This window comes from Tinamus guttatus, unplaced genomic scaffold, assembly GCF_059628265.1.
Source record: "Tinamus guttatus ecotype Peru unplaced genomic scaffold, ASM5962826v1 Tinamus_guttatus_pri_ptg000090l, whole genome shotgun sequence".
In the NCBI taxonomy this organism is placed as follows: domain Eukaryota; kingdom Metazoa; phylum Chordata; class Aves; order Tinamiformes; family Tinamidae; genus Tinamus; species Tinamus guttatus.
In genome coordinates, this window is record NW_028288624.1 from 2,046,866 (window position 1) to 2,060,175 (window position 13,310).

At 40.2% G+C, this 13,310-nt stretch overlaps 1 protein-coding gene across 1 annotated transcript in view; it reads left to right on the top strand.

Annotated features, from left to right (window-relative positions):
- MACROD2 (mono-ADP ribosylhydrolase 2) overlaps window positions 1-13,310 on the top strand; it is a 751,315-nt gene that overhangs the window by 424,548 nt on the left and 313,457 nt on the right. Inside the window, exon 6 of the mRNA XM_088520560.1 lies at window positions 12,569-12,690. Within this exon, the coding sequence (XP_088376686.1) occupies window positions 12,569-12,690 (122 nt within the window). The remainder of the gene's footprint in view (window positions 1-12,568; window positions 12,691-13,310) is intronic.

Sequence of the window (13,310 nt, forward strand, 5' to 3'; positions counted from 1 at the left end):
CTGCTCCATTTATTTTGATAAAAATATGGTTTGATTCAATTTTGTATTTCAGAAAATCATCATACATAAACATGTTGGCAAGAAAGGGGTAGAGTGAAAAGACAGAGGAGATTTGAATGCAAGGTAGAAATTTGGGGTCTAAATGACTTTGATGTATGTCTGCAACAAGTCCAGCTGCATTTCATTCATCTATTTTTTTTTTTCAGTAAAATGCAAAAAATAAGAACCCAATTGGTGCAAACTCTACAGGGTTTTAGTGTCCTGGTTTCTGGTCAACAAGGCCCAATTGCTGCTTTGCTTGCTTGAAAGCATCATCCCTTTGAAAGGGCACACATAGCTGTGCCTAATTGCTGAGTGTCTTTCTGGGAGGCCCAGAGCTCCAGCAGGGAATTGGCTCCCAGCGTGGGGCTGCCTTGGGGATGGAGGCGGGACAGCTTCTCATCAGGGTAACATGGGGCCAACGCACAGAAACCTCAGAGCCGCAGCTGAGACTAGCTCACTCTATTATGGTCAGGATAAGAAATCACATGGCAACCCTGTTTTGACAGTATGTTTGCTGTCTTTTTCCCCGAGTTTCCCAAGTTAATTACTGTGATGGCTCTGCTAGTTACTCCAAAGGCTGGCTGGTACCGACACTTCTGAAGTGGTCGAAAGCAGATAAATGCCAAGAATGTGATTTTTTTTTCCTTTGGTAGCTTAATTCCCATTGAAGTCAGCACTGAACAGAAATACAATAATGGTTATGCTTAAAATTGAGCTTATACTGAATGTAGGACTGTGGCGTTTTTCACCTTTGTTGTTTAGTGGGTCAGGTCTCCATTTTTAGTCTCCAAAATTGTTACAGTGAGCTAATTTTGAAAATTTTATTCAAACATTAATCTTAGAGTATTTGCATAACGTATCCTGGGGTCTGATATCTGGATTTCTTTTGTTCCAGAGCTCTTAGTGACTGTCAGGGTGGCTGATATTGAGTTTCTTCTTTATTCTTTAAGAGATAGGAAGAAAAAAGTATTTGACTTCTGACCAGGATAATTTCTCCATTGGGTGATTTCTCACACTTTTCTCAAGCTCTCTAAGGTCTGGGAAATTTCCAAAATTTCCAAAGCCTCCTTTAACAAATACTTATATTGGGCAACTTTATTACTTACCGGCTATGTTAGGGTATTAGGCTAGGTTGGTATTTAGGTTAGTATTTAGATGGTGTCCTTTGTTTTCTCATCAAGCAGCAGAGTTGATGCATTCTCTTCACATGACTTTAGGATGCCTATGTGGCTTTTCTGTAGACACTGAATTTCCCACATCGTCTTTGATGAATTTCTGAAAATCTTGTGAGTGTTGTGTCTCCTAGGAATCAAAGAGTTTTCATGTAAAAAGTTTTCAGGATAAAACAAATTGAGCTGTGTGTCTTTGTATATAAAGCACACTTCCAACCATTTTTTAAAAATTATTTTCCTATTATTGTGCCTTTTCATTGAAATAGGTAGTCTCTGAGTATTCAAATGAAAGGATTTGGGCAGGGGATGCAAAAAGAACAGTCACTCCTTTGGCTCTAGAGTCTCCTTGTAAACCTCTGGCTTTCAATATGACTGGAAAACGGTGACTTTAGGAGTATACTGTCAGTTCCTAGGAGTTTGGGGAGAAGCCGACTGTTAGCAAGCTTTCTTTTTGCTGCTTTCCTAAGTTTCAACACCATGCATAGCTTCTCCACAATAATCATCTCTCGCTTGAAAGAAGTCTTTAATTAACAGAATCCTTATTTTGATAAGGCACCGAGCCGTGACCTTGTAAATTCAGCTGCCCCAAGAATCTTTTAGTTCAGGTTCACTTGTGACAGTCCTCAGCAGCACCGTGCTTTTTACAGCACTGTTGAACAAGTTGTGATGTTAATCTCAAAGCCTTCTTTGGAGGAATCGTGTCTGCACCCTGTAAACATGTGTGGAGGTGATGGAGCTCTGCTCCTTCCAGGAAGGATGCTGGTGAGGGTCTTCTGCACCCAATGCCTCCTGCTACGTCTGAACTACTTGTCCTGTGGCCTTCACAAGAGGTTCACATGCTCATCGTCTTCCCAAAAGTGTCTCCACTGCAACACCACCCGGATGCCCTTATGAACAGGTTGTGTCGCTTCCCTCTCCCCCTTGTAACAGCAAGAATAAATACTGGATTAAAAAAAAAAAAAAAGGAAACGAGGCTCCAGCTGAACCTGGCCGGTGGAGACCCGCAGTACTTGACGCCAGAGCAGAAGGCTTCGGGCCAGGTGGCTGGGTCCTTGCCGAGGAGCCAGCTGTCCACAGGCCTTCCGATGACAGCATCGAGCTGCTCATTCCCGTCTCCAGGGCAGAGCCAGCAGCTGTGATTTGGTGTCAAAAGACCTGCTCTGGGGACCCTTTTGGTGTAGAAGTGCCTCCCCAGCTGGGAAGGCCTCCAGGTGTGAGGTGGTTCCTTCTCCCGACGAAGTGGCCTTGCTTAGAGAGGCTGGGCAAGCCCTTGTGTTATCTCACCAGGGCTGCTAGAAAGGGCAGGCTGCCTCACGGATCCAGGAAGCTTCTCCCTGAGGATGGACCAAGCGGAGTGTGGTTCTCATGAGCTCCAGGCATCAGGAATGCATAGCAAGGCGGGAAGTTCAGAAAGCCAAAAGTGTGGTGCGAGTTTTTGAAGCTAATCAGCACAGAGTCATTGAAACTGATTATGAATGCACTATGAGTGAGCCAAGCTCCCACAGGTTTGACTCATCTCCAACTATTTTGGACTTCTGCCAACATTTAAAAAAAAAAAAAAAACGCTGTGAATTAACAATTCCTTTACCAAAAAAAGGATGCGTTATTTAATACTGCACTGACCTACCATGCATTTGCTTGAGTAGATAACATTACTTACATCTCTGCACTGTCAGGATTAACTTTTGAAGTACGAATTTTCATTTCATTTGTCCGTTTAAAAAAAAAATCATTTCAAAGCATTTGCGCACAGTGTAGTTGTTTAACTTCCCCATCAACCTTGATTTCTTATTATCAGAGGCACATTTACAGAATTTTTTTACTAATGCTTTTGTTCGTATTATTCATAAATTGTTTCATACTAAGATCAGCAAATGATGAGAAGTAATTTCTTTTGAAGCCAACTAATCTTCCTATTCAGGGAATTTTAAAAAGAACGCTTAAATCAACATTCAAGGTACTCTTCAGACTCTGTTTATTTTAACTGATGATACAGTTTCATTGTCGTATTGTCCCACTCCTGTTGGGAGAAGAATGTAGAATTAGACCTTCTGGGAGTTGTGGTTCATGCCATGAATAAATGTAATTCGATCTGATTTGTTCATCAGATGGTAATTGAAAACATCAGCAGAATGTTTTGCATTTTAGTCTGAAGTGCCAACTTTTTTTTTTTTTCAGAATTTCACATAAGTGAATGAGTGCTTATTTTGGCAACCTCATTTCAAGGGATGTTATTAGGAACTTCTTGTGAGGAGCAGCAGCGTGTTCTTCTCGTACTTGAATTGTTGTTGAACATTCACAACTACTCAACGAGTTTTCCCAAAGTGTTGTCCCATAAAGTAATAAATGGCCCAAATTTTTGGCACGCTAATTAAAATTTCATTTCTCATGAATTCCTTAATCGAGAGCAGGTCATTATGTGCTTTGTTGATTCTTAAGTGCAAAGATAATTGCAATGGGCAGCATGAAAGTGGTTTGATTATTGCCTGTTGACTCCTGTGAATTCTAATAGATCTAATTGCATAGCATCAATTCATCATCTCAGCATCACTTCTTTTTATTATTAGCTCTCTGAATTGTAATGTGCTCATAAAGAACTGTAGCAGTATATCAGGGTGGACATGATACCTGGCCTATTGTAATTTTCTTACTTACCTAATGTTACCATTGAAATTAAAAGTTGCTTATACAGTCCCCTTTTGCAGAAACTAATTGTAAAATTTGTCTCCATGAAGAAAAGGGTACTTTCTCTGAATTTACATTTGTAATTTTTCTACTAAATGATAAATGATAGTGCTTTTTTAAAAAAACTTTTTCAGATAATTCTCATAGATCTCATAAATCCTAGCCATGATGTGTTGGTTGAAAAACATCTGTCAAAGGCTTGCCTCTTTGTCACTGTTGAGTGTTACTTGAAGAGTCTATTCAGACTCTTTGTCACATGAACTTTCCAGCAAAAACTTTGTGAGCTGAAAAGCAGGAGAAAAGGTGTAGTCAGACATACTGAATCAGGCCAGCAAATGAGGAGGTCTGGGTTTTATAGCATTTTAGTGCAAAGATACAGAAAAAAAAAATCCTTGTTTCGCTGAAAGAGTTAACATCTCATGTGTTTTTACTAAGCCTATATACATATAAAAATGTTTAAATTATAAAATGTTAATGAGCACCATCAGCACTAATTTAGGCTAAAGAATCTATTCCTGTTTTTTTTTTCTATTGAAATGGAAAAAAAATCATCTTTGTGCTTGCACTGAAGGCTTCTCTCTTTCTAAGATTTTATGGGCATGGTGCAGTCCTCATGTGTGCCCTCATTAAGGCATCTCTTCAGCATGAAATCATCTCTTCTGTCTGCTCTTGTAGCAGTACTTGTGGTGTTCCTAAAATACTAATAGTGCTGAATTTGTCTCCTCCTATAACATACTGAAAAAGTCTTAAGTGGGAAACTCTCGGCTCGTGGTTAGCGTGGAGCGGTTGCAACAGCCCCACGTGACACTGCAGTCTTACCTGGAGCATAGCTCAACCCTGGGTGCATCTGCTGCCTGTTCTGCAGCACGCCAGAACCCGGCACTCACCTTCAGCAGGTCTTTTAGGTCACTTCATGACTTCCCAAGAGGTTGTTTGAGTACTTTTTGTCCACTGAGCAGAATGAGGTGTGACATCAGTGTGTTCCAAAGAGGCTCTTGCTAGCGATGTTATCTGATGTGAGGTGGAGCAGGGCAGGGAGCTCCGCTGGCTGGCCAGCGTCTGCTTTGCAGCGCGCGGGGTTGGTCCTTACAGATAATATAGTCCCCCTGCTTCTCCTCTTGTGCCTGTCCTCCTGTTGCAAATTCAACAGTTCAAGGCTTAGCCTGCATAGGTGCAGGTGACAGGTATCTCCATCATATTTCACCATACCCATCACCATGTTTTCCTCCTCGTATATTGTGCTCATGATCTGCTGGGTTGGCTTTGAGGGGCTTTGCAGAGCAGAGGATGGCAAGCACCATAATTTCTTTGCCCTCCAATGGAAGCTATCTTGCAAATTCGAATGCATCTCTGGAGAAGAGGCTAGGAATGCGTCTGAGGAACTTATCACAGGTCCTGTGCATGCTCTGCATTTCCGTGAGTTGGTATCTGGAGTAGGTTAATAGCAGGAGGGCACGTTAGCATAGTTTCAGCTGGCTGAATTAAAGTAAAATTGATGATAGAAAGTGAGATTCCTCTTCTAGGCATGAAGACTCACGTCACGGTTCAAAGAGCTGTCCGGTTATTTTTCTTATCACATTTGTATGAAGCTATTAAAGTGGCACTGCCAACTTGAACTCTAGTCAGCTTTTAAAAATAAGTTAAGTTTACCTTCAGGTCCTGTGTACATCCTTCTCCATCAACAGTGTTCGTTATATGAGTTTGCAGGAGAGATATTGATAGTAAAGAGGAAAGTTGAAACATATTTCTTGGATTTTTTCCCTGTATTTGTTTTTTTGTTGTTGTTGTCTGTGAAGGGCTCCTAGAAAAAAACGGGGGGAAGCAATTCCACAGTGATCCTGCAAGACTGTGCACAAATGCAACTCATTTAAATCTACTGAGAGAGTACAGTTACAGAAGAGAAATACTTATTTACTGTGAAGCAAATCCGATAAGATACCTAGATGTTTCTTCTTACAATAAAGTAGTAGTAAAAGTGTGAGTTTTTTCAGTGCTGATCCATAAAATGATAAAATTATGAAGATGCATTCCGTCCTCGGGGAAGAGGTGTGCCATAACTTTCCTTATTCAGCCCTTGAATCCATACTTATCTCTAAACATCTCCTTGATTTCAGTGGGACTGTGCTGATGTTGGAAAGCAGCTTGCGAGTTCAGAGCTATAAGTGCTACATTTATTGCTTATGAGGAAACTGCAAAATACAGTAAGATACAGGAAAATCCCCTTTATGAAATGTGCTATTATCATACACACCCTGTGATTTCCTCAGCTATGGCTTTTTATTCTCATAATGTGTATTTATATATATATATATATATGGTTTCAGGCTTTCAGGTTTGTTTTGTTTTGTATTCTCATTTTTCTCATCCTTCTACATGCTCCTCTCTTTGGGAGAAGACCAGTAGAACAGAAAGTCTATAACTTCCTCACCTTTTTCATTCTTTTTAATAGCAGCATGAAAAATTCTTAAAGAAAAACACAGTATTTTCTACTGTGAAGGCTAAATAGATTAGTGTCACGTGGAAAACATGCAGTCTAGTCCATTTTGTGTGTTCTTGAGAAAAGAATGCACAGAAGAAGAGAGTAAGAAAATGAGCATGATAACTTTTTGTAATGTGCCACCATCAAGGAATTGATGAGCCACAGTAAAGCTATGAATATAATGAAATTTTCCTTGAAACTTTAAATCATACTTTATTACCTCTTTAAGAAGCTTCATAAAACTTCCTGTTAAGGATATGCTTCTCTTTTTTTTTTTTTTTTTTTAATCTGTTTACCTAAAATGATTTGATGGAAAGAAATAAAAAAGAAGAAGAAAAAGAGAAAGGTATTTGTAAAGATTCTGTCATCCCTGAGCTGTAAGCGCGACCCACATAGCAGGAGCCGGGCAGGCAGCCCTCCTCTAGGGACTCTGCAGATGAGGGTCTCTCCTGCCTGCCGAGGAAGGGAGCAGAGATGTCATGTAGGAAACCCCTTCACTTGAGTCACAAGGGCGAGAGAAGTCACTGGGAGCTGGATGCACAAGTGGCTGCTCTCTACCTTGGGCTTGCACAGGGTCTATTCTCAAGGCAACGTTGCTCCCAGATAGCAGGTGCGTTGGGTTGACATCTTCGAGCAAATGGGTTTTGGTTTCTTATATTTGGTCATCTCATCACAAGAATGGGGCTTGTGAGGAGTGTAAAGAGAGAGGATGGCTTTGCATGGAAGAGTAGCATGGAGTAGGAGTCCATCCTTGCTTGTCTTCCAGGGCATCGATTGACGAGTCCCTCTCTGTCCTTCTTGATGCAAGTTGGGTAACAGCAGAGCATGGTCTGCAACAGCAATGCTTATCTGTCCATTACACCGAAATGTTAGGTCTTCTGAGAACTAAAGGGTAGTTCAATCTTTTAACATTTGTATAAAAACTACTTATGAAAATGTTCTTTCAGATTCTTTTATAAATGCACAGTTCTTAGGAAGCAACAACATTGGTTTGTATGTCTGTGTTAGGCAGATAAAACTGGCGCTGTCACTCATTCCTGGTTACACTGGATTTACACCCGGGGTTACCCTCATGTAGTGTGTAGTTATGAGCTGTTTGTTTTAATCTTCCACAAACTCTTTGTTATGATCACCAGCCCTTTCAAAAGAAGATCACAATAAGTAACAAATGTCTGTGCTCATGTTCATGCTCATGGCCTTGAATAATTCTTGTATCCGAGGAGAAGACCTAATAATCTGAGTGACTGAGTAAAGGGAAAGGAAGAGAAAGAAAGCCTTGCAATCATGGGCAAACCCTTGTTCTGCAAAAGGCCTTGGCCAAGGTTTCTGGTTGAGGATTCTCGTGGCCATGGCAAACATTACACATCCTACTGCGGTTTGTGGGTTCCTTTGCTGTAATTATCTTGGGACGTTTTTCTTTATTCGGTGCCCCTGAAGCATCTCAACTGAATATTGAAAGGAGTCTTAGTTATAAAAATTAGCAAGATGCAATTTATATTTTGATTAAAGGATTCTTTTTTAAAAAAAAAAAAAAAAAAGAAGAAAAAGGGCTTTCCCTGTAATTTTCTGTTTAATATTACAGCACTTGAGTATTTGGCACTCAGAGGAAAGATCCAGAATTTGAGATTTGAAATAAATCTTTTCTGGGTACAAGTAGTCAATCAGGTACTGAATTTCATTAATGAGTCTGAGTTGTTTTCTGAAGGGCAGATTTATGCGTTAAGTATGTGGTGCAGCAAGCAGGTGACTGAATCAGCTTTAGTGGAGCTGGGTTGGATATTAAGAGCAGCCCAAGCACAGTGAGAGGAGACAGCGTTTCGAAAGCCCGAGAGCATTAGTTCATTGCAGAGTTCTGAGTTCCTGCAATTAACATGGCTTCTGATCATGGAACTGAAATTAATATAAAAAATATATATTTTGATTTGTATTGCAAACTTTTTAAGGGTTGTATTTTCAAGGTTTTCTTTGTGATTCAAGAATCAAGTGTGGTTAAATTCATCTTGGTTTTATGTATGTGGCCTGTTGCTAGTGTGTATTCCTTAGCCATGCTGTGTGTTGTGGTTTGATGCTTTTGGTGCCTCACTGACTGAAACCACCTCTTCTGAGTAAGCCTCGAGTCAAGGGCAAACTAGCTGAGTTTTAAGAGCAGCTCCATCGTACTCATGCCTGGTATTTTATGACTGCCATGAGTGCCAAAATCACCTGTGCTTTGCCCTGCCTTCCTCGAGTCCATGGCTGGTCGTTGGCATCGTGGTGGAAGGGTTGCCAACAAGCTCTTTGTGCTGCTGGCTTCCTCCCAATCAGAAAATGGCTCAAAGTTTTTATGTGGATGATTTCTAAATATCATGACTTTTGCATTTAATGAAATACTGAATCACCCCAAAACCAGATGTGTTAATACTAAAGGATGCTTTAGAAGCATCCTTTAGAAGATCTTTGAATTGAGTAGTGCTCATTAATTCAAGCCACAAAATTCAGGCCATCTCTTTAACTCCTGAAAATGCATTTTTTTATATACGTTTTTCTGACCATTCTGCTCTATGTGATTTTTGGTTATTGTCCATAGGTGGAACAGTGAAAAGATATAAACAAAATGCCATACCTAAGGAGCTGTGTCAGGCACAGTAAAATTTAGCACACTGCAATGTACAAAAGATGTCTTGCATTTAAAATATTGAACTGATCTAATCTATTTTAGGAGATATGCGTTAGTAAACAAATTAGGCTATAGTCATGGGGGATTCATTTAAGTTGAACTTAGATTAACAGTTGTTTATTAAACATCAAAAATGCACATTTTATGTACAAGTGCCTGTCACTAGAGACAGAAAATGAACAAGCTAAACAAATGATGTGTTTATCAAAGCATTAGGCTGCATATCTTCCTTAAGAACAGTAACACTCAGTATGTATGAATATGTGGAGGTAATTCAGTTTCCCATCAATCATACTTTGGCTTCCCCTTTTCAGGAGCAATACTCTAGGTGCTTATTGCATAAATCAACTGGGAAGATTTACAAATGAAGCCCTAGGTTTTGCCACCCTGCTTTTCTTCACAAAGAACACAAAAAGGAATATTCGGAAGCTGTGTCTGAGGCCTCTGCCAGGGCTTTGAGGCCCTTTTCTTTTTCTGCTGTAGCATGAACTTGTTTTCCATCTTGGGATGGGCTCCCTGTCCTCATCTGTAGTGCTCTGCATACTGTGCTGTGTGGCAAGTAAGATTTCTAGCCTGATATCTTTAATGAAAGAGGCCAGGAAAACGAGCTGTGTTTGTCTTTCCACACACAGAGTTTGTGTGAAGAGGAGGACATGGTTTCCTCTTGCACAAGTCTGTGCAGGAATTTGAGGCAAGAGCTGGTTTGTATGGGTTTGAAGTGTTAATTAAATGTGCAAATTTAATTTGCGTTCACTGATGACTAAGGTAGTGGCAGGTACGTTTTGAAATGTCTGTCTGTAATACCTCTAATAGGTATTACACCTATAGCACCTGGTTTTCACAAGATGCAGTTGCCCCCTTTCATTATAGCGCTTCAAAAAAGAAAAGAAAGGGAAAAAAAATAAGCAGAAACAAGCAGACGTGATGGAAACTGTTTGCAGTTGGGCTTAATGATCTTCAAGGTCTTTTCCAACCGTAATGATTCTGTGGTGATGATTCTATGAAACTGCATGAATTCACACATGTAAACGGCCATATAACACTCACTATTCTTAGGCTGGAGGATGACCTTTCTAACCAAGTGCCTGAAAAGCAAAGGAGCCTAAAAAGAAGAGCAGAGCAAGTAACTCTCCTTGCATCAACCATGTGTTGCAGCAGAGATCTTAGAAAATAAATTGTTCCGTCGCCCCAGAAGATGCTCCAGAGCGCAGAAGGACAGTGCAGATCTGTGCTGATGCTTTCTGCCACCCCCTCTTACCTCCTCTCAGGGAGGATTTCCCAAGCAGAAATATCTGCTTCCCTACAAACACGGCTTGAAAACTGAACAGCTTCATTATCATTAGAAGCAGTTTGATCCATTGCTGTGACCCAGATCTCGAATGAAAACAGACCTTGCTCTGGGGCTCGCCCCCTCTGCATGTTATTAGAAAAGCAAGCAAACGTTTCTGCTGTGCGCACAGAGAAGGTGATTTACAGACATGCAGACTGCAGCTCTCTTTTAAATGGAGTTTCTTATCAAAGCGCTTGGCTTGGAGACTGACTATAATAAATCAGAAGCTTTAAAGAAATGCTGGCAGCTTAATTTGTCATAAAAATTAAAATATTACAAATGGTGCTTAAGATGTTTTCTGCAAGAGCTGAGCACTATGTATTTTACCCTCTTTGCTCACTTGTTTTCTAGGGGGGAAGACCGATGAGTGGGCACTCTGGGGGCAACATTCATCTTTCTTGCTCCCCTTTGACCACATTAACTGCTTGGGGTGCAAAGCAGCGCGGGAGCTTGAAGAAGCTGTTTCCTAGCAGTGGTTTCTACTAGGGTTTTATGCAGCCAAAACCAAGTCTTTTTGGTGGTTCTCTGAGTGGAAAATCTTTGGGTGAGGTTTCCCTCAAGGTTTTCGAGCACAGCAATTTATGGCTTAGGCCACATATGGGTACACCAGTTTCACTGATGATGCACAGCAACCAGTTTCACTGATGGTGCACAGCAGTGAAATCTTTGGTTCTCTTTGTGTCTGCTGACCATGAAAGTGACTGAGGCTTTATTAGATACTGCTCCCCGAGTAAAGCCATGCTGTATCATGTGTTTATGAATAATCATGTACCTATGTAAAGCACTTTTTTGAGGATGATAAGCTTCCAAAACATTTGGAATAGTCTTCATGTGTTGCAAACTAATTCATCACCATGCTCAGAGTCCTGTCTAAAGACTCACCTACCCTGGGCTTGTAAAAATTAAAATGTAGAAGTCAATAATGGCATTAAAGTTTGTGATAATGGTGAACTTCCCATTCACTGGCAAGACCCAAATGCGACCCAAGTACGAGTTTTGGGATGCAGGCTGCTCCTCCAAATGCCTTTGTGGTGATCACTAACAGATTGCTGATTTAAGCCACTGGGCTGCAGCTTTTGAGCAATTGCACTGCGAAGTGTTAATGCTGCCTCAGCTGGTTGGAGAGGCTTCTTTTTTCTTCATCATTTTTTAAACTTTCCTGTTAAGTTTGTTGCATGGTCGCCCTCGCATTTGCTCATAGGCTGCTAGAATGGGTCTCAGGATGAGGGCAGCGCTGACGGCTGTGGCCACGCTGGTTTGCAGGGGGGATAAGGAAAGGATGGAGCCGCCGCTCGGCCTAGTGTGTCCACACAGGGTGCAGAGAAGGACAGCGGAAAAGTCACTGTGTTTGCTACTTGTCAAGTGTAAAAAAGCCACACTATCTCCACCAACAAACAACAACCAAGCAAAAAAAAAAAAAACCTTATATTTTCATGATACCTTTAAACTTTGTAGATTTTTATTCCAGCTTTTTTACCATGGGCTTTTTGCTTCATTCTTCTGATAGCATTTTAAAGACTTTAATTGGTTGCAGCCATCTGATTTCAACAAGGCCCGAGGCATCCGTCCTGATACTCTCCCTGCCTGTACTTTCTGGTTGTGTTCATTAAGGTGCTTCAAAGAGAATAAGATATAGTTGTCTTATTGCATAGTGTCTCCATCTGCTCTGATGCGAGGGGAAAGCATCTACCTTGAACAGCTAATACATCTGTAGGTCAGAACTTGCCTTCTTTTGAAATGGCTGCTGAGAAAAGATGCAGCATATTATATATATAAAAGTGAAGGCATATGTGTCATATTTGTGTGCTGGGATTTTTGTTGAGTAAGCTTAACTAGTGAGAGGATCTTGAAGGGGTGAAATAACTGTTTTAAATAGTTGTGCAATCCTGAAGTTTTCAAATATTTATGAAAACATTTAATTTAAGCAAGGTTTAGTACATTTTTTTGTGATTTCTTTCTTTAATCCAAATGTGCTTCTTGTCTGAAATTGAATCTTCGCAGTTTTTTTTTTTTAATTTAATTTGCACAGATATGTCTGATTTTATCATGATCAGTTACAACAACTTCTTACAAAATTATTCCTACCTTTGTGCCTAGGTAGAATAACAGATGGGGGAACAACTTGCATTGTAGTTCTGCAGAGTCATTAAATAAATAATAAACCACCTTAGGAACATAATTTCTTTTTCTTTCGTTTTTTGCAGATGTCATCCATACCGTTGGGCCGATAGCAAGAGGCCATCTCACTGACACTCATAAAGAAGACTTGGCAAATTGCTATAAATCCTCAATGAAATTGGCAAGAGAAAATAACATCAAATCGATTGTAAGTACCGTATGAGAATATATTTATTTCTTCTAGTTTGGATCTTTGTCTCCTTGCTGTTGTATAATTAGAAATATAATGTTAGACTTTCAGAAGGAGTTCTTGATGTATGTGATGTGAAAAAGCAAGAAATTAGGTACTATTTGGACTAAGCAATTGTTAGAGAAAGGGATATGAATATTTTAGAAAATAATAAAAAAAAATGGCCTGGTAGGAAGTATGCGAGCAATTCTTCTGTTATGAGAAGAAATGGAGAGAGCTACTGCCATGGTTACTTTTACGCTGCTGAAACGTAGCAAGAAAAGGCTTCAGCTGCAGGTTAAATGCATAACTGTATGCATAACTGTCCCCATTAATGTTTCTCCCTAAAAATGTAAGTATTAGCCAAGTGGCACGGTTTATAGCATCACCTTGCCAAAATCCATCATCATAGCGCGATGCACAGTGTAATTCACAAGGATCACATTTTGGCCCAAAAAGGAAGAGAAAGGGCATAGCGGTCAGAGTTGGCTGTGCTCATCTGATGTTGATCTAGCAATACAACATTTTGCTTTTTCTGTTGTGGTGCAAATACTGTATATTCAAATTCAGACCATTTGGGCAAAAAGAATTCTTTTTCA